General features: G+C 46.8%; 1 protein-coding gene across 1 annotated transcript in view; it reads right to left on the minus strand.

Moving 5' to 3' along the window:
• The window catches only part of sdk2a (sidekick cell adhesion molecule 2a), an 86,542-nt gene that overhangs the window by 16,265 nt on the left and 48,774 nt on the right, over positions 1 to 21,503 (minus strand). Inside the window, exons 5-25 of the mRNA XM_053444401.1 lie at positions 18,700 to 18,833; positions 15,047 to 15,158; positions 14,424 to 14,614; positions 14,071 to 14,154; positions 13,763 to 13,957; positions 13,150 to 13,266; positions 12,738 to 12,905; positions 11,204 to 11,306; positions 10,222 to 10,399; positions 8,989 to 9,124; positions 8,121 to 8,268; positions 6,781 to 6,921; positions 6,257 to 6,438; positions 3,474 to 3,589; positions 3,065 to 3,260; positions 2,858 to 2,956; positions 2,561 to 2,752; positions 2,242 to 2,363; positions 2,006 to 2,115; positions 1,508 to 1,658; positions 10 to 247 (exon numbers count right to left, since the gene is read on the minus strand). Coding sequence (XP_053300376.1) covers positions 10 to 247; positions 1,508 to 1,658; positions 2,006 to 2,115; positions 2,242 to 2,363; positions 2,561 to 2,752; positions 2,858 to 2,956; positions 3,065 to 3,260; positions 3,474 to 3,589; positions 6,257 to 6,438; positions 6,781 to 6,921; positions 8,121 to 8,268; positions 8,989 to 9,124; positions 10,222 to 10,399; positions 11,204 to 11,306; positions 12,738 to 12,905; positions 13,150 to 13,266; positions 13,763 to 13,957; positions 14,071 to 14,154; positions 14,424 to 14,614; positions 15,047 to 15,158; positions 18,700 to 18,833 — 3,113 coding nt within the window. The remainder of the gene's footprint in view (positions 1 to 9; positions 248 to 1,507; positions 1,659 to 2,005; positions 2,116 to 2,241; positions 2,364 to 2,560; positions 2,753 to 2,857; positions 2,957 to 3,064; positions 3,261 to 3,473; positions 3,590 to 6,256; positions 6,439 to 6,780; positions 6,922 to 8,120; positions 8,269 to 8,988; positions 9,125 to 10,221; positions 10,400 to 11,203; positions 11,307 to 12,737; positions 12,906 to 13,149; positions 13,267 to 13,762; positions 13,958 to 14,070; positions 14,155 to 14,423; positions 14,615 to 15,046; positions 15,159 to 18,699; positions 18,834 to 21,503) is intronic.

Below are 21,503 nucleotides of genomic sequence, written 5' to 3' on the forward strand. Positions count from 1 at the left end.
CCTCCTCACCAGACTCCCGGGTCCTGCCGTGGACCGGCGGGCTCCAGGTTCCCGAGCCGATCCCGTTGACGGCCTGAACTCGGACCTCGTACTCCGTCCACTCCTCCAGGTCCTCGATGGTGAACTCCCTCTCCAGCCGGTCCATGATGACGTGGGAGAGAACCCCCCCTTTGGAGGCGGCCTTGGAGTACTGGACCTTGTAGCCGACGAGATCCGGATTCCCATTGTACTCCCACTCTGGAAGAGGCTGTGAGAGATCCCCCCCCCCCAGTTCATTAATAATTGTATCTCAATATTTCATACTTCACGAGGAAATATAGGTATTGAAAAGTAATTAAAAGCCTGATTGCTGTGCAGGTTTGAGTGATTAGTTCATCAATATATAAATTAACTGCTCGGCAAAAGCAGGTGTTGGCAATGACTCAAAAAGTCGCTCAGCCAGAGAGAATAAATTAGAAAAACAGACGTACATGTTTACTATCGCACACTGACCTATGCATATAATTGAACGTGATAAGTGAGCATCCTAACGCAAACATGCACGGGGCTTTTATGACAGCGCTCGTGTTCTTCAAATCAACGTGGCCTTGGTTCAGGCTGCCAAGACTTCCACTGCCATGCCAATAAAGTGGACCACAAAATGTTACTACAGTTTAGCCCGGCTTTTTTTTTTAAAGAGCCCAAAATCCTGGCGCTATTCCATCAATTTGCTGGTGCTGTATCACACACCGCCGACACCCCTCTGCTGTTAAATCCAGGTAACATGCACTTTTTCTTTTTAATCCTGCAGGAGCCGCGGGGGGGCTCTGCCGCTGCCTGTCACAACCTGGCACCGAGCTTAGCCACTGGCACCGGGACGATAATGGGCAGATGTAGCAGGGAAACACACTGGCCCGAATACTGATGCAGACAACAGCCACAATCAAGGACAGAGTGCATGCACCTTTCCAAAATACAACAAATGCCCAACCTGTGTTCAGCATCGAGAGAACAAGAACACAATGGCACATTCAAATTTTCATGCATAGTAAAAATCTGCTGCATAATAAAGACAAAATACGTGTGCGTAATTCTAAATTGAGGTTTAGCGATAGGAGTGATTTTAAAGTATTTAGTTTTTTCCAAATAACTCGATGAGAGAGATAGAGAACTGAAAGAAAGAAACTTAAAAGATTGGAGCGTTGTGATTTTTAAAGGCAGAATGACTGTACCTAAATTAGATTTGCACAAAGCCTAGTTTATGAGTGTAGCAGTCAAATATTATATCAGTTTATTCTCATCCCAACATGACTTTCCACCACCGCCGCCGACGAGAAGGACAAAAATGTGAAAAAAAGATGGCAAATTGAAATAGTCATCTAGTCGTAATGTACAGTGCACTGCTTCGGTGGCGCAAGGTCGAAACCCGGACATGCATATTTGACTTTAATAATAATCTAATAAAAACCTAACCAACTCCAGACGCGCTGAGTCACGCCCCAAAGTGCAATGAGCCGCGCAAACTCACCACCCAGCGGAGCCACAGGCTGGTCTCGCTGGCTGTGCGCAGGGTGACGTTGGCTGGGGAGATGTCCGGAGGGGCCTGCAGGGTCTGGATCTTCCTGGAGGGCTGACTGGGAGGACTGGTGCCCACGATGTTTACCTGGCGCATTCGGAACCTGGGGCAGAGAAAAAAAAGATGACTCTGGAATCCCTCTCCTCGTGATAGGGAAGCGATATGAGAAAGGATTAGGGTTAGATTACTTTAGACTAGATTAGATTAGATTGGATGAAACTTTAACGATGGCCAAAGGGAAACTAGGTCATTGCAGTAATGGAGAATAGGATCCGTTTATGAGGAGAGAACTACAGAACACAACGCAAACATAGCCACATATCCAGGATGACAGTAAAACGGATCATAAAGATAAAGGAGAATCAGTTTATACAAGAGGATTGAGCAAAATATGGGTTTTTATTACATAGCAAATACAGTTTACAAGCGTAATTTGCTTTGTGCGCTCACCTGTAGAAAGTATAAGGGTTTAGCTCCAGGACCTCCAGCGATCGAGCATCAGGCTCATTAGCCAGCTGATGAACCATCAGCCATTCCTCATTCTCTCCTATTATGCCAATCTGAAACGCAGAGTGATATAAGCGGCTAAATAAATGAAACTAATGAGCTACTTACACCTGTGCGCCAACGTTAAGACATCCGACACACAAAAGACAGGTTGTTCTTATTGTGTCAGAGTGTCTCACCTGAGCTTCCACCTGCCAGCGGGAGATGGAGGTCTTGCCGTCGTATCCGGGTTTGAACTGCAGAGTGACAGAGCGGGGGCCGATGTTGGAAATCGCTAAATTGGTGGGAGGACCGGGCAACTCTGTGAAAGAGCACAGAGGAAAGACTAATTAAAAAAAAATGGTTTGTTAAACATACCTTAATAGAAATCTCTTCAGTCGCAAGAGCTGCATTTTAAAACCTATTAACAGAGTGCTTGGTGGATATTTGAAATACTTCAACTTTACTTCATTTTTTTACTTCCATTCAAATTGTTCTTTTGCTCATTTGACCACTGACCTGGCGGCACACCAGAGGAGATGGTGGAGGCGGAGAGCAGGCCCTGGCCCTTGGCGGTCATGGCTGCGACCTGGATGGTGTAAGTGGTGAGGGCGGTGAGCCCCGTCACCTTGTACTCCTGAGTCAGGCTGGGCAAATAATGGGTCACCCGAGTATTGGTCCTGTTGAACTCCTCCCAGGAGATACGGTAGCCTGGACGAGTCGGCACATCCCAAATAGTTTCCACGGTTAACAAAGCTCGGGCGACACATAAATTGTGCAAAAAGCAGACGGGTTACCGCCATCTTTAATGGTTACCTGTGAGAACTCCATTTCTCTCCAGTGGCTCCTTCCAGCTGACTTTTAGTGAGGTGTCCAAGATGTCAGTGAAACTGAGATGTCCCACAGCACCAGGGGCTTTAAAAAATATTAGCAGGCAGTTAAATGAACAGAACAACAGCCTGACACGTAATTATCTCAGTTAATCTGCGACTACCACATAACAGTCTGAGCGGCTGCACTTACTGTCCTCATGGGTGCGCAGCCGCTGAGGTGGGCTGCGGGGCCCGTCCCCCGGGGTCGTGAAGCACAGCACCGACGTGAAGTACTCTGTGAACTTCTTGAGGCCGGAGATGTAGCCGACGTGGACACTGTCCTGGAAGTTGGGACGAGCCGTAACCATGGTGACCTCATTTGCATGACTGGGTTCCCATGCCAACAGCTGGAAAGGATGCGATTGGGCACAGGGTTTGAATTTCCACGTTACAGGCTTTCAAGTTTTAAGTGTTGACATAAAAAAATTGTTGAGTTAATTTACACACAAAAATTGGGTTAGTTCCACAATGTCACAGCTTGTCACGTCTCCGATGACAGAGTGCTCTTCTACCTCTGGCCACTAGAGAGCACTAGTTGACAGAGAGGGGGGGCTGCTCACCTTATATCCCTGGTTGATTCCATTGATAAACTGAGGGCTCGGGGCACTCCAGGTAAAACGCACCGTGCTGGAGTTGACAGCCTCGGCTTGCACATTTCCTGGTGGCACAGTGGGCACTGATCCAGGGAGAGGAGGAAAAAAGAATGAGAGCGTTAGAGTGGGGTGGGGGGAGAGAGCGATGGAGAGAGAGAGAGGGGCTGCAGAAAAGCCAGGGAAGGGGGGTGATGAGGAGGGACTGCAGATGAGGGAAAAGAACATTTTCAGAGCAGCCTCTGTTTGGGTGTGAGAATCAGTCTGATTTCTCTGGTTCTTGTATTCTGGCTCATTTGAGGAGGGAGGAACATGCCAATCAAACAGGGTGTGAGAGCGGTTGCCTCAGGCGGCTTCCAGGTGAAGCCTGCAGCACTCTGTCTGAAGTGAGCACGCCATTCTGATGCAACACCGGAAAAGAGTCGGCGAGTCGCACGTCAACGCGTTGGCCCCTTTCACCCGCCGCTATCCTTGATTCCCTTTGAATGTATTTAAATTCACATCATGATCTGCTCTTGTGCCTTCAATGGAGTGAGTGATGGAGACGTCTAATTAATGAGAGCTGAGCTAAACAACATGAATGCCTTGTTCGCTGCCGCTATTCACTGACAGTGACTGGGATGATGAAATCTTTATGAATTCTTTTCACAAGGAGAAGTGAGATGGAAATAAAACGGCGAGTTTTGCCACATACCTTCCAGGTTTCACAGTTTTGATAATTAAACACAGGAATCTCAAGTTTTTTCATGTTTTCTTCAAATGCGGCACATTTGTTTAATTGCAGAGTCTAGTTTGGAGCCACTCGTTACATGATTGATTGAAAAGGCATCAAAAGTACTGCGCTGAAGTTTCCAAGATGTCAGTAATAATACATACTAGATATGATCAATTACTTCTGGAGCATCTGAAGTACTTTATAATCATCCAGCCGAATGAAAGTGACAGAAAGAGAATATTTGTACGCCCCACACGCTCACACTCCACAACCCATAACATAAAGGAGCCAGAAGAAACAACAGATAATCTGAATCGAAAGGTAACGATGAACAAGTGAGAAATGAAATGACAGTGAGGAGAGATAAACATGAATGTAGATAGCCTCTTCACAGCGTTACCGACATTTGCATTTGCAGCACGAATAAGTGATTTGACAGAGGGTGGATGGGGGGTGTGTGTGAATGTGTAGGTGTTTGTGTGAGTGGCGTGGGATACAGAGCCACTGGGTAAACAAAACGCCTGGGTCAGATAAATATAGGGAATCATATGCCAAACATTTCCTCTATAAATAATTGTAGACCTGCCAACAACGAAAAACGAACTAAACAAATATTGCTTAAACAACCAATCACCGACATGCCACCTCCACACAGAAAGACCCCTGGCTAAACTGGGATTTGAACCAGGAACCTTCTCGCTGTAAGGCCATATGTAGCAATCTAGAGCAGCCAAAATATCCTGCATCTGAGCAGCGGAGAAGAACAGAGCAGCAGGAAACACTCCCAGTTTTCTTATGAGTGCTCTTGAGAGTTTTTCAGCGAGCCTGGTGTCGAGGATCTCTGTTCGTGGAGTGGATTTAACATGACAGGGATTCAGAGATATGTGAGTGTGTTAAGCCTTACAAAGCTTTATATACAAGTTAAAGGAATTTCAAATCACACTGGAAGCGAGCGCAGCATCTCTGAACCAGGAGCGGAATCCTCTTTTTTTTCTGCTTGTTTAAGTCTGGCAGCAGCATTTTAAAGACTAATCTATGAATTGACTTTTTTTTTTTTTTTTAGGAAAGCGAGAAAAGGAGAAAATCGTTCAAGCTACTTCTAATAAAAAAGAAACCTTTCAAGGGGGCTGATGCATTAACTAACGTCTACATTGGTTATATATCTTGATATAAAAAAAAAGTCTGCATGTTAATATCTGGTTTATCAAAAATAATCCCATTAGATTCAGCTTGGTGTAAATTTACAGTAACATATGTGACTACGGCGGATAGATAGATCGACTGATTCCTTTATCGAGCACGGCAACATTGTGTTGCCATCCAGATGGTGCTTTCAGGTTCCCTCTGAAGATTTTGTAATAGACAGAGAGGGAAAGAACATAAGGTGTTGAAATCACTGGGATTGATGGAAATGTGTAGCGGAGGTGTTCCCGACGTGCATTCTAATTATATTTCCCGGCATGTAAAACGAGACGTGAAATCAATGGAGGCAATTTCCGTCTTCAGCCACGTCACAAGTCTGACGCACACCATCACCTGTGTAGTTTATGTGCGGAGTCAATTCAGTCTGTGCTCAGAGATGCTGCCAACGTCTCCGGGATTTATTTTTTTGTGAAGTGTTGCCATCAGAGGAAAAAAAAAAGATTCAAATCAGGGAATTAAAACAGTAAAAAAATCCACCAGGCGAAAATAAGACCTTGAGTATTTTTTCTTCTCTTAGAAAAAGGCTGCGATGAAGCTATTGGCTCTTTCCTCATGTTTCCACTTTGTTTTGGAGCATTGCGTTTACTGCAAAGTTAACCACACAGAACTTGCCCAGAGAAACAGAGGTGAATAGTGAATCACCTGTTTCAAGGTTTGCAAAGCATTCGGAGCGGCGATGGGCTACGGATAAAAAAAATGTGGCTCTTAATTTGAAGGCTGATAAGAGATGATTGGATTGAACCGTCGTTCCCACGTCTGGTGCTGCGGGCTCAGCCACAGGGACGAGGCTGCCGGCACTAAATGGGATTCATGAAGCCGACAGGAAACTGCTCACCTCCTTGCAGAGTCCACTCGGTGACTTTGTGGCTGTACGTGCCCCGGCCTGCTCCGTTATACGCTGCCACCTCGATCTCATAGTTGGTCCAGATGATGAGGTCCTCCAGGAGCAGACTGGTCTGGTCCGGACTGGTGATGTTTTTCATCTGGCAATCCACTGGCAGCCCGGACAGACAGTACCTGGCAGGCGGAGGCGGGTAATTGATGGACAGAGACAGACAGACAGACGGACAAAAAAAACATAAATATATTAGAACAGGCATTCTCTGGGAAAAAGAAGCTGTGGGAGAGAGGCCAGGCTGAACAGATATTAAAAGGTTACAATAAGAGAGGTGACAACAGATGAATGGGGAGTAGAGAGGAAGGTATTTAATTGGCACCAATTATTCTATTGCAGCGGTGAGTGAGAATGAAGCGAAATGGAGACGAAGACAAAGAGCTGACATAACAGTTATTATAACACCTGAATGGCACGGCAGGACGGGCACCTATCCCCAGGAAAGAAACCAGACGGGTTCTTACCTGATGACGTAGCCCTGGAGTGGACCATTCTGATGACTCTCCGGCGGTGGCTGCCACTGGATGATGATGGACTGGTTGGTGCGGCCACTCGCGATGACGGTCTGAGGGGGGGCACTGGGAGGCTCCTCGGGGAGAGTTAGCCTGGGAAAGTGACGAGGGGAGAGAGGAGTGATGGAAGAGACAAAGAGTAGAGAAGATATACACATTCATTATAACCGGTTTCGGATATTTCAATCTCGTTTCATCATAGACATCAAATCATAGTAAAGCTATTTTTTTGTCTTTTCTTCAAAAGGGCCATAGAGCAAAGTGGAAAAAAAATGTGGCTGCGTCTTTGTCCAGAAACACATTCTCTCTCATACTGTCCACAGAGGGACATCTGGCTGTGGCGTGACAAGGATCAAAGAGGCCCTGGTAAGAGCGGAGCAGCGGCACAACGGAGAGACAGCGCGGGTGATAGAACGATACATAAAAGAACAAGAAAGAGAGATCGAGGCAGACTTTTCCCTTAAGTCAATTTAAGATGACATCTTGATTTCTTCCCGGCGCACCGGAGCACTGCTCTGGAGGAGATAAAGCAGAGTGTTTAGGATCAAAGAGGCGCGCCGGGGAGATGCCTCGGCAAAGCCCTGCACTCTCGCTGACACTCAGTCACCCTCCTGCGGTGCAGCCTTGTCCGGGCACAGAACTCGGCTCTGCAAATGAGTGTGTGGTGCGACAAGGTGGGTGCACGGTGGGGCAGGGGTGCAGGGCTCGCTGCTGCAGGAATATAAGCAGGAAATTGGTGGCGCCGGAGGAGACGGGGTCGGATAGACGCGTGTACAGGTGAACTGTGTGTGTGTCTGTGTATGTGTGTCTGTGTGTGTTTGTGTGTTTGTGTCTGATTGGGTTTCTGGTGTGTGATTAGGACCGCTCCGTCTAACCAGCCAAAAAAATTTCACTTGAGACTCGAGTCCACGTGGATCTCTGCCTCTTTCAAGCCTCTCTGTATTCTGCTGGCGGAGTACAGCCGAGACAGTTAATAGCGGGGAGAGAGATGAAGCTGGGTCAGCACACGAATCAAGTCTTCACAAAGTGCAATTTCAGCTCATTCACAGTTTTATCTTGAAAACGGCCTGTCCCGGAAAAAACTGGCTCGTCTCTCCCTTACACCCACAGGAGGGAAAGCCAAAAAGTGGACTTAACAGGAAATAATCAGGGTTTTTTTTCTATTAAGCTGCCAAGACGAGGGGCGGATGAGCGGCTCGTTCTGCCACTATGAAGAGGCCCACAAAGTGCAGCCAGTGGACTACCAGCAGCGGTTTTTCAAATTTATGTGGGTGCACAGCAACAATGCCCACCGGTCAGTCTCCTTGCTGAACTGGCCCCTGCCCACGTCGTTGACGGCGCACTGGCGGAACTGGTACGAGCGCGCTGGGATGAGGCCACCAACGGTCACCCCAGTGGACTCTGGCTCGATGTTGGCCAGCAGCACCGTCCAAGGCGCATCTGAGACGGAGAGAAACAAACAAACAAACACACACACACACGTACAAAAAAGAGCTGTGAGCAAAAAAAAACAAGCAGTCAGTTTATGACCTTGTGCGAGAACATTTTTCTTGAGAATAATCTCTCCGACAACTCACATTCGAACGTCATCCCTGACTATCATGGCACACCATTGTTTCTTTTTCCGTAATAATAATATCGCAGCCACACTGATAAAAAGCAGGTAATTCATTGTGTGTACTCCCTCTCTAAATATCAGATTGAGATTCAATTATCCACAAAAACAGATCCCATCTGCATCTTCGGATTCATTTTCCTCTTAATGAGCTGTCATCCTCTCAGTTAGCGCGAGCTTCGGTGAGAAATGGCTGAACGATTCACTCTCCGCGGGTGAGAGCTTTCACATTCCTTTGATCTTTATCAAGCGAAAGGAAGATAAGAGCATTGGACATCAACACAATTTGGTTTCCCCTGATCGTTCGCGGGGAAGGTGAGGCAATCGAGTTTCACTGATGGCGGAAGGTAAGAGAGGACGCAAGGGCCAATTTCAGAAAACAATGGAAGTGTAATATAATAACAGGGGTAGGAAATGAGAGCTTCTGGGTAACAATATTAGAGCAACAATATTGTCTTTAAAATGACTAACAAGAAACAATCAAATGCATCAGTTCTGTGCGGTGACCGGGCCACTGCTTAGGCAATGATCTCCAAACCACTCACTGTTCTCGGAGACTTCCAGGATGTAGCGGATGAGGGGGCTGTTTCCATCGAAGGCCGCGGCCCACGTGAGGTTGATAGCCCTCTTCTCCGTGACACTCAAAACCGCTATCGGGTTTTCTGGAGCGTGGGGGCAGTTGCCTGTATGAGAATATACGAGTGTAAGAGAGGGACACGATGAAAAAGGCAAAGAGAATCAGACAAGAGAGGCAGCAAATAACAGAATTAAACAGCCAAACTAAGAGCCCTGCATTGTAAATATTGGCTTGATGGGTCGTGGGTAGGGTTGTAAAGGGCGAAAAATTTCCGGTAAATTTCCGGACACTTTCCGGAAACTTTCCATGGAGATATTGTGGGAATTTTGAAAAAAAAAAAAAAATTCGCAAATTAAACGCTGCGCAATAAAAACATCATTCAAAACTCTATTCTAAAGATATATGGAATGCAGCACACGCTGCACGTTGAATTTCAACCCTCCACAGTGCATTTCTCTATCACATGCACAGATAATTCCCAGCATCCTGCACACTACAGCAGAGCTATTGAGGCCTGCTGGAGTGTGCAGGAATAGTCAGATAAGTTTCGATGATATAACTGGGGGAAATATATTAACAAACTGATTGAGTATTGTTCTTCTGTTCATTTAGCCTCGTTCTATTCATTTATCCATCAATTGTAAATATTTTTAAAGACGATTCCAATTGTTTGGCCAACTATTTATATCTCTGGCATTGCTTTAGTGTTTTTTTACAAGCTTTTTTTCTCATCTTATTCTACAGAACAATGCCACGTGCACTATCTCATGTGTGGAGACATTTCACGCAGCCAATGTAGAAGGAAAGGCTGTGTGCATTTGCAAATATTGTGCAAAGACCTGTGTTAATAATGACACAAAGATCCAGAAGCATATAGTCCTCAGGGCTCAAATCAGCCTATGACAAAACAAAATGTTTATATTTATGTCTGTATATGACAAGATAAATACAGTTAGTATAAATTACCTACACAATTTCCAGTTATTTTTCGTTAATTCCCGTATATTCCCGTATATTCCCGTATATTCCCATGGAAAGTTTCCCACTTTGAATATTCCCGGAATTTTGCAGCCCTAGTCGTGGGCGAGGAGAACAGCAATAAACCACGACGGTGACGACAACAATCCATCAATAACATCCCGGTCAGATGTAAACAAGAGGGAGACAAACAGCGAGAGAAGAGATGTGGGAGGTATGCAGACCTGACTCGGAGGTGGGCGCTGCGGGAGTCGTTCCCCCCCACCGAGGTCACCCTGCAGACGTATGTCCCGATGTCGCCCGACCACGTCTGGGAGATGTGCAGGGTCCCGTCGGGCTCCAGCCGCAGGCGGGGCGACGTGTTCACGTCAATCACCGAGCCGCTCTTCTCCCACACGTACCTAGAGGTGTTTTACATGTGCATGTGTCAGTCACTCACACGTGAACCCCGTGTATCTCCGAGTGTTGGCGTCAGATCACACAGAAAGAAAAACCCGGGAGGATGTTGACACGGATGATAAAGTCTTCGCGGGCTGATGGCAAAGTGATCAGAATCTGAGAAGCGTCTCTCCCTGTCACACACACACACACACGGTTCCAAAACCCTTTCCTCCACTCATTTCTCATTTCCCTGTCACAAACAAACCCCCCCCCCCCCCCCCCCCCCCCACCCTGTTCACATGCACATATGCATGCACACACTCGGAGCAGCCGTGATTAATTGCAACTTTTTTTCCGGGCTCTCCAGCTAATCTCCTCTGTGTTGCGTTTAATTAAAGGCGCCGTCTGAAGTTATTACTCTGTTTACATATTCATCTGTTTACCCCGCGATCTGATCAATGCCGCGGGCCCACAGGTGACAGGCACTCTAATCACTGGGCTCCACAGACGCCGTTCCAGTCCCCCCCCCCCCCCCCCCTCCGAGACAGATGCATGTACGCACACTCTATCATGCTCAAGGCTGCCTGAAGGGGGGGTGGGGGGGGGGGGGGGGGAGAAGTGATGGGCTAATTCCTCAATCTGACTGTGAGAGTTTCAATATCTTCCCACAGGAGTTGGTGAAAGGCTGGAAAAACACAGCGAGGCGAACCGCGCACAGCCAGGAAGTCTCAGACAAAAAGAAACACGTGATCTCTCCTTGTAATTGTAAAAAAAAAGAAATAAAAAAGATAAATGGGCTGGGTGAGTGGATGGATCAGCGTTACCTGATGGTGACACTGGAGTCATGGGTCACGCCGCAGGTCATCACGGCCTTGGTCCCTTTGATGACGCTCTGGTCTTGTGGCGGTTTGGTGATACGAGTTCGGGCTGCGAACACAAACACAGGTTTTTGTTTTTATTCAGCTTCTCTGCACTTGAGCGCTCTGACGACAGACTGCCTGACTGGGTCTCGTCTTTCACTGAGTGTCTCTCTGAAAAAAAAAGGGTGAATCATGCGGTATCTGCAATCGTTGGAGTATTTCGCGAGGCGTTCAAGGACTGGTATTGTGAATTAAATATGAATCATGCTACTGGAGCAAAAACAGTTGGTTAAGGAGCAGGGCCACGCCTCTAGTTATTACCAGTCCTTTCCCTCACCCCTTCATCCTACTTCACTCATCCCTTCATTCCCCTTCACTCATCCCTACCCTTATCCATTCATATCCCTTCTCTCATAACTACCCCTCATCCTCTCATCCTCCTTCCCTCACCCATTCATCCTACTCACCTCATCCCTTCATTCCCCTTCACTCATCCCTACCCTTATCCATTCATATCCCTTCTCTCAAAACTACCCCTCTACTCTCATCCTCCTTCCCTCACCCATTCATCCTACTTCACTCATCCCTTCATTCCCCTTCACTCATCCCTACCCTCATCAATTTATATCCCTTCTCTCATAACTACCCATCATCCTCTCATCCTCCTTCCCTCACCCATTCATCCTACTCACCTCATCCGTTCATTCTCCTTCACTCATCCCAAACCTCATCCCTTCATTCTCCTTCACTCATCCCTACCCTCATCCCCTCATCCTCTTTCCCTCACCCATTCATCCTACTCACCTCATCCCTTCATTCTCCTTCACTCATCCCAACCCTCATCCTTTCATTCTCCTTCACTCATCCAAACCCTCATCCATTCATATTCCTTCTCTCATCCCTACCCTCATCCCTTCATTCTCCTTCACTCATCCCTACCCTCATCCTCTCATCCTCCTTCCCTCACCCATTCATCCTACTCATCTCATCCCTTCATTCTCCTTCACTCATCCCAAACCTCATCCCTTCATTCCCCTTCACTCATACCTACCCTCATCCTCTCATCCTCCTTCCCTCGCCCATTCATCCTACTCACCTCACCCCTTCATTCTCCTTCACTCATCCCTACCCTCATCCTCTCATCCTCCTTCCCTCATCCGTTAATCCTCCTCTCCTCCCTCCTTCCCTTACATCCTTTCATCCTCTTTTCCCTCCTTCCCTCATCCCTTCTTCTCCAGTTTACCTCTTGTGTGCCTCCCTCTAGGCTGAGGAGTAATAAGCTCCTGTGGAAAGATGCCCCGACACAGAACACCCCCGCATGTCAGATCCGCCTTCCCTCAACATCCATTATATCAATTTTCCATTCAAACCTGATATTATTGTGTCTCGGTTTGCAGTGTTTATCACATGTGCAAGGTAAAAGGTAAAAGGTAAAAATAAAAGACGCAAAACTAATAATAATACTTGAATAATGTCCGGAGAGTGTCCGGTTTCTCACCCCAGACCACGAGGTCGGCTGAAGCCTCGTCGATGCCTCTGGAGTTGCTGGCCATGCACGTGTAGGTGCCGGCGTCCGACAGGTGGGAGGGACTGATCAACAGGCTGCCCGACTCCAGCAGAGTGAACCTGGGCAGCTGGACCGAGCCACTGGCCAAGACACGCTCACCTGAGAGGACGGGGCGGAGGTGATTGATGGTGTGGGGACGGAGGACAGGAGGGAAGGCAGAGAGAAAGAGAGATTAGGCTATTGGAGAAATGTCAGGGGATAAAACAGGAGGGGAAGCAGCAAAGCTGAAGAAGAAAAGCTGGCTTGGATAAAAAAAACAAAAAACATATTCTGAATCCTTTTCCTGAAGGCAGGATAATGAACCACTCCCCCACAGAACCTCCTGCTGCTAGAGCCCACGCACCTTTCTGCCAGGTGATGGCTGGCCGTGGGGCTCCTGAGGTCTCACAGTGAAGGATGACTGACATGCTGTCAATCACGGCGCTGTCGGAGGGACCGGCGGTGATATTGGGAGCGATGCCTAAGAGGGGAGGGGGGTCAGCCACACACACACACAAAGAGAAACACACAGGGAGAAACAAGATCAGGTAAGACAGAGGTGATAATGAGCGACATTAAACAGCCTTCTACCTAATAAAGCAGACGGCAGCTGAGAGCTTAATAGACTTGACAAAAAGGGGGGGGCGGCTGTCAGGTCTCCTTCTCAGGGACAGCTCTGGGAATCTGACAAGGCGCCTCCGTCTCCCCGCTTTCTCCTGCACATTCTCTGATTCATAAATAGCCAATAATGGCCCAAGCATCCAAGGTGACAAATCTGTCACGGCGAAGAGATACACAGATAGACGGGTGTGGGAGGCAAGACAGAGGGAGGGAGGAAAGAGGATTAGAGACGAACAGAGGAGCGGATTTAAGAATTCGAAAAAAAAAAGAAAAAGAAAAGGGGAGCGGGGAAGATGAGCAGAATTAAGCAGCCGACGTGCAGATAGCTTAGACATTTTTCTTCAAGAGGGACGTACTAGTAACGGCGAGGTAGGTGTTCGTCTGGATCTCTCCCGCCAGATTGCGAGCAAAACACTGGAACATCCCGGTGTCATCTGGCAGGAGGCCGTTGATCTGGAGGCTGCCTCCCACCAGCACCCTGTACCTGGGGATCTTCACCGGGCTGATGGGCACCGCGTCCTTATACCACACGATGTCGGGCTGAGGTGTGCCTGCGGGAGGGGAGGAGAGGATTTATTGTCTTCCCCTGTGTTATCGTGACCCCTTCATTCTTTTCTACGCTGTCTTGCATCGGCACGCGAAACAACAAACAGACATCACTAACCTCTCGCCTGACAGGGGATATCCACCACCTTCTCCATCTCCGCGCTGATGTGACCCGGTGGCTCTTTGACAAACAGAGGGAACTCTGTGGCGAAGACAGAGATATCGTTCTGTTAACGCTTTAAAAAAAAAACAACTCACAAATCAATCGGGCGCTTTCTTTTATCTTGACCCCTCCTCTGATAAATGAGCATTTGCAACCACTCTAGATAGCAGCGTCGACTCAACGGCTGAAATAAAACATGATTGCAAAGTGTTCTCTCGACACAGGGGTTGTCACGCTGATGCAATATTTGGGTAATTGGGGCTCAGCTGCTCTGTTTGAGGGTAAAACGTGAGCTGCGGGTTATTTACCAAGAACGTGCAGGAAGGCCCCGGCGGTGACGGAGGGGACGCTGCTGCTGCGGAGCGACGCCTCGCACTCGTAGTAGCCGCTGTCAGCGACCGCCGGCAAGCTGATGACCAACCGGCGGCCAAAGTCCCGGATCCCCGTGCTGACCACCGCCCCGTTCTTCCTCCAAGTGATGCTCATTTTGACGAGAGGTCTGGAGGAGAGAGAGAAAAGTTGAGAAGACGGCAAAAGAAGGAAAAAAGAGAGCAATAGACAGGGAGCGTGGTTTTTAATACAGATTCATATTCTGTTTCAAGGTTAGAAAGCATTGAGGGAGCAACGGGATACATCTGTCATCCTGATTAAGTCTTTGAATTGGAGATAATAGTGAGAACCCAGGACTGGGATTGCGTGAAGATAGGGAGAGGAGAGGGAAGCCTTGAATCAAAGGGAAGAATGGAGGAGCGGTACAAAATGAGAGATGTACAAAACACGGCGCTCTCGTGTTCAGACAAAAGATCTGGGGACTCATTTAAATCGCAAAATATCACATTTGGAGGTGAGGGAAGGTGGAGGCGTGCTGATTGTGTGTGCACGTCTCTATTTGCATTGATTTCTCCCTCGGTGTCCAAATGTATGAATTTACCTGGCATTGGCAACACACTCCATGACGGCTTCGTTTCTCCCCACTGTTACACTGGTGTTCCTCGGGGGGATGATGATGGTGGGAGCTATGGGGTCCACTGGTCCCCCGACGTCTATCACACGCAGAAATACACACAGAAGCAGGAAATGGTTTAGAAATGACAAAACTGTATGCAGAGCTCAGATTAAAGCGGTGCCTCTGCCCGGTATAGCCGACTGAGCCGTGGCTATTCCATCGCACAGGGGAGACTGACAATCTGTCACTGTGGCCGGCGTGCTGTCAGCCGACTATCAACACCCCTGTCTTTACTTTTAAAAACCGGCTCCTCGTGCACACAGCGTTTCCCTCAGCCCGGTATTAGCCCAGGTGTTAGAAGCCATTATATAGCATAATTGAGACAAACACAAAAGGCGATTAAATGCAGCACCATCACTCACTGGTTTCACGGAGCCTCCAGCCAACCATCGATTCACTGCCCTCAATCAGTGATCTCTCTCTGAATCTGATCTCATTTTTCCCCCACCTCCCCGGTCTACAGCTATGGGGCCTGTGCACTTGTATGTGTTTGAGTGATTGCGTGTTTACGGTGTGTTCCGTGTGAGTGTTTGTGTGAGTGTGTGTGTGTGTGCCGTGCGGATGTGCAAATAAGGTTTGTTTGTGAACGTTTTTTTTTTTTTTCCCCTCCCCTGCTTAATAGTGTCCCTAATCTAGTTTCCATCATCACTATTGTTATTTTGTGCCACCTCATTGTTAATCACGCCCTCGCAAATCCCCACACACACGTTTTCTGTGGGATCTCAGCGGTGTAATGACAAAGCGTCCTCCACAAACACTGCATGAATGCAGGAGCCGGCCCCCCCGATGGGTTACCGCTGTGTGGCTCCGCTGCCCATTTGATTGCTTCATTCAATCACAATGTCGAACTCATCACGATTGTATATACGTTTCAATACATTGGATAATTTGCTGTAACAATTTACCTTGTGAAATGTGATTTTTTTTTTATGGGCTTCAATAAAACAGGTTGATATATAAGCTAATAAAAATCGGAGTAAAGCTTAACTTTGAGGACAAATGTCCACAGTAGGGCCTGTTTTTAAAAGTCAAAGACAACCAGAAGCTAATTTTATTCAAATGCAGTTATATTGAAAGTATACTGGGCTAATACAGATGCTTTTACCTGTGATTGTACAGCTCTATGCGGTTAAGAGGGAGAAACAGGGAGAAATGGGTAAACACCCAAATACAGATTTAAACCACAATTCGTTAACAAACGGCTAATTTTCTGATTAAAAGAGCTGAGCCGTGTTTCATCTCAGACACACACACAACACATCCCCGTTAATCTCTTTCATCGCGGTGGCACGAGCATCATGTTGAGGGTGTTATTGACATCAGTATTAATTAGCATCGCAAAGACCAATCAATCCATGTAGAACAGCTTCTCGCTTTCAAGTCATCAGAAGAGTCCCAAAAAAAGAAAAAGAGGAAATCAAACAGGCTGCAATGATCGGTTTAAGTCCGGGGGATTTAGGAGGAAAGAAAAAAATATATCTAGCTCACTTGGGTTAGAAGTTATTGGCTAAAATGTAAAATTACAGTTCTATGGAATCTTCTCCCAATTAATTGGGTGAGATAAAGTGGAAAGTTCAATGGGGAGCAGGTGTTTTGGTCTCTGAGAGTCTGATACATTTAGAGGGTCAAGAGGTAAACAAAGAGAGAAGAAGCAGAAGAAGAGGGAGAAGAAATGATCGAGTGTGAGAAGAGGAGGAGATGAAGGATAAGCAAAGCAGTTATGGGCCAATAACTGGTAATGGCATAAACAGGACATAACATATAATTAATTCATGACTCATTCATGAATAATTCATGGGGGATTTATTGATTGAAATCGTTGATGCAATCATGTTGAAATTGTGAAGAGGAATACGTGGTGGCTGCTGTTCTCCCTCATGCTTATATTACATATTTATATCAGTTCAGTGACCATGTGTCTTACAGATTTGTGTGAATGTACAATTTTGTCTACGTTCGCCGGTGACACACACAAGGAAACAAAAATCCATTTGACTCGTCGGAGAACTCGTTTTATTTTCCAGTCGACATGATTGGTTCCTTGGCAGACACTAATTAATGCACTGCAGTTCATAAACCCTCATTGTTGAGAATACCTCAAGTGTGTAATCTTCTAATTAAATGGGAAAAGTAAACAACGTGGTGACCTGCATAGCAAATTCGCGGGACTAATATCGCCGCATTGTTGACATCTGTCTGTGTCCTGAGACATTTGTAAACCCCCAGTCGACTGTAGTGCATTTCACACTCTGAGGAATAAAACAGAGAGCGACAAAAAAAAAAAAAAAAACACAAATACATGTGCCCACTCGGAGTGTTACCCGCCGTCGGTTTGCCTTTTACTATCAGGGTTTAACTCCGTCTCATTTGTATGCTCCCTTTGGAACGAGAGGCTCCTGCCACTGCATAGTTTTCCTGCCTTGTCTCCGCGGAATTGCTAAAATGAACAAATGCAGCTGTAAAAAAAAACCTTATTGACTTTCAGATGCAAAATGCAGTTGCGCGATCCGCAAGGTCAGATTGGGTGATATTCAGTGATATCTGGTCCCTGCAGACTGCTGCGTCACGCGTCCTGAACACTGAATTACAAACACAGCATTAACGATACGATGAGCAGACGCCGGAACGAGCGGGACGCTGATATTAAAAAGTGAGCAGCTCCGCGGCGAACAGGTTCAAATCCTTGTGAGACTGTCAGAAGCCACCAGCACATAAATAATACAAAATCACGAGGGATCCGCTGATATCTTCTGTGAGGGGACGTTTTTTTTAAATGTTATCGTAAATAATTATCCACAGAGCAACTTAGAAATAAACCGTAATTTTGAGACTCCTTTAATTGGCTGGTGTTTGTGTGCAGACAACGGCTGATTTGTTTGGATGAAAGTGAGCAGCAGCGGGGGGGACGATTTGTGTGACTGCGTGTGGATGAGAGGTGACAGCAGGCGACGGGAAGCCGAAGCGTCAGGTTTGGCGGAACACTAATGTTTTGACACGTAGCGGTGCTTGCTCGAGCAACGGCAGACACCATTTGAAGTCGTGAGCATCTCTGCTGGTGAGTGAGGCCGACCTTCGAATCTGACGTGTTTGTGCAGTGCAGGTTTGGGGGTGTGCGTATGCGTTTAATCACTCCCCCATTTTCATAAATCTGCTTTTTTTTTGCAAGGAGTCAGACAGAGAGGAGCAGCCGGAGCTCCACCTGCAACGCACCTCATAACGGTAATTCACTGCTTGAGCCAGAGGTTAGAGGGGCACTGCAGAACAAGAGGACGGCTGTTGTGCTGCAGGTAATGTGTATGATTAAGTCTGCAGAGACAGGTGGAAAGAAAGAGGAGACCGGCCAGTGGAGGGCGCTATCCCTGTGTCTGCTGTCTGATGCTTGACCAACCTGTTGAGTCGACTGAGCGCTGAGGCCTTGAGCTAAAAATAATTATGAGGAATTCTTTTCTTTTTCCTTCTAACAACATTTTCATGTGGAAAAACCTTTTAACGCAATCTGACACAAACAATGTGCCGCGTCCTGTGTGTGTGTGTGAATGTGTGTGTAGGTGTGTGTGTGTGTGTGTGTGTTTACTTACTCTCCACTGTGAGTGTGATGGGCAGACTGGTTTTGTTCTCGCCATTCTTGTCATTAACCGCCTGGGCGTAGTAGCGTCCAGCATCAGGGGCGACCGTGGACAGGATGACCAGTGTGTTGTCCAACGTGATGGCACTGAACACATATTCACAGCCACAGACACACACCCACACATAAACACACACCCACACATGCACGCATTAGTTAAGCATACATTTTTGGGACCCAGCATTGATGTTCATTGACGTTATTCTCATGAAGCTGACTTAAACTCAACTTTCCCCTAATCAGGACAAAAACAGCTTAAAGTTGTGTTGAATGTAGTTAAATCAAACTAGGTGTGGGGGGGGCACACATTGGCCTCCCAATTAAACGGACATCCCCCGTCAACTGCTGTGCTTTCAAAACATTTGTCCCCATACACCTACTACACACACACTCCATCGTGCACACACATACATTCACTAACAAGCACGCAGACACTCTCGTGTCATTAAACGGTGCGTAGTTGTTTCTCACAGTCAATAAATCCGGAGGGTAAACCATGGACACACAGACACACACGCACGCACTCATAAATTATGTCTGGAACGAAGCACACAAAAACATTTTTTATGAGCACTTCCATCTACAAGGTACCACATTGTCTTGAAGGAATAGTTGAGGATTTATCTCGCTGTTGTGCACCGACTGTTCCCGCAGTACAGGAGGAGAACGACGAGTTCACAGCCATTTTAATTACAGTGTAAACTCCGGGGGCTACGATAGGTTAGGCTGCTCTGGTGAGATACCACAGGCCAGCCTGAGTGCCTGAGCACGGGAGCTCATTTGACTTTTTTTTGGGAAAAGAGTTTCGGTTCATATCTGTGAGGATTCTCAGTCATCCAGGTCACGGTATCTTCTTCTTTCTTATTGACAAAAACACAAACAAGAAGCACAAGCAATCCAGCTGCCTGCGTACACCCTCTGAAGTCCCAGTATATGAAGATAAGTAAACTGGTCCTACGACAACATGGTGCAACACATATCTACATATTTTAAATATATTTGTCGGATGCTAAAAGGGTAAGAAAAACATATATAGTTTCACTTAATTAACCCCTCAAACTCATTATTGTTGAATCAGCCGAGTGTTGTGGTAGATATTGACTGTATGTAAAGATGGATTACATTACAGCTCCACCTGGTGGCTGGCTGCATTAAAGGTCTTAAATCCAGCCTCAGCCATGTTAATAGATGGGACATGGACCAAACCAAAAAAGTACAAATCAAGTAAAATTTGATCAAAGACGGTTTCCGTAGTTTGGGGTAGTTCTCATCACAGTGGTATGTATGAGTGCTAATGTTTAGGGTGAATTTAGTTTAATTAGTTATTAAATTGGGATGAAACATCATGGCTTAAAGCTGAGACTGACAACTGATTGGTCGAGCTTGTATATCCACAGCTCCACCCCTCGATGCTAATGAGGATATTTCAGCTTAATTTCTGAACAGTGGGAGAAGCGTCATCGATCTTTATATAAAGTCTATATTTTAGAACTGTGACGTCTCGTCCGCTTGCAATAGATTCCTGCACCTTAATGGCCTTTATGGTAACTATTAAGATAAGACAAAATGTGGAAAAACACATGTTTTCAGAAGCGAGCAATTAGTTACAAATTTGCAGCTATCACTATGAAATGCTTTCTCTTATTTGCACTGGCTCAGCAGCCTTGAGCCTCTGCTGAACGCTGGTCGGCTGATGGTCTTGAACGTTTGAGAGGGGCCCATTAAAAGAGAGCCGACGCTAAACATGCTGCCAGATTAGGCTTTTTGTATCTGCCAGCATCTGTCTGATGGGGCGCAGGATATACAGACACTCTCCTGCACAATTAGGAGTCAAATCAAAAGACACTTAATACAAACACGCAAACAGCAATAATACGCACACGGCAGCAGATATCAGTGCAGCGTGACACAAAGTGAGCAAACAAGCGCTTTGAGTGTCCTGTCAATGCCTCTCCATTCTCCGAGAGCGAACCCTCAGCGCCTCATTTCGGATAGGAAACATGCTGCATAGTAACCAGCGTCTAGAATCGGTCCAACACTCATTGACAGGGGTTGAGATTTTTTCCCCTTGCAGCTTCCTTCAGTGCTTGTACCGGGCTTCGGGAGCCCTGCAGGCAAAAGAAGACATGCACCAATCTGTTCTTCAAGCAAGAGCACGGCAAGTCAGGCTAGAAGTCTTCATGTCAGCTACAACGTAGAGCTCGCTGCTGAATAATAAATGGGGAGGTGGTTTCTGAGGAGGTGTGGACTGCCTCCCTTTATTTGTCGGCCTGGTGCAATTAATCTCAGGTGATTTCCTTCACAGCATCTCTTCAGGAAACTTGCATATCTGAGCAAGCATGAATCCAATGAAGGAAAAAAAAGAAAAAGCAATCGCACGCACACTGAGATTCGGAGCACGGCCTTTACTGAAATACAGTTACACCCCACAGAGCTCCCATCATGTATCAACGGCCTCACGCAGCTTCCTTCCAAGAGCGCACACACACCCTCTCACACACAAATCCACGCAGGGGTGAATGCTGTCAGTCAAACATATCATCAATTGAGGCCTTTTGTCCAATTTTGTCTAATTGGTTCCCCTGCTGCCTGCCTTAGCTCTACCCTTCAATCATTCTGCCTGCAAAGTCAATAGGGCCGATATAATAACCCGCTTTATCACTGAGAGGTGATTCAATGAGGAACATAGGGCTGGCGCCCAACATCGGATCATCAGCTATTCTGCTCAACTTCCCTCATGGTGTGTGTGTGAGTGTG

This window comes from Pleuronectes platessa, chromosome 16 (genome assembly GCF_947347685.1).
Source record: "Pleuronectes platessa chromosome 16, fPlePla1.1, whole genome shotgun sequence".
Classification (NCBI taxonomy): Eukaryota; Metazoa; Chordata; class Actinopteri; order Pleuronectiformes; family Pleuronectidae; genus Pleuronectes; species Pleuronectes platessa.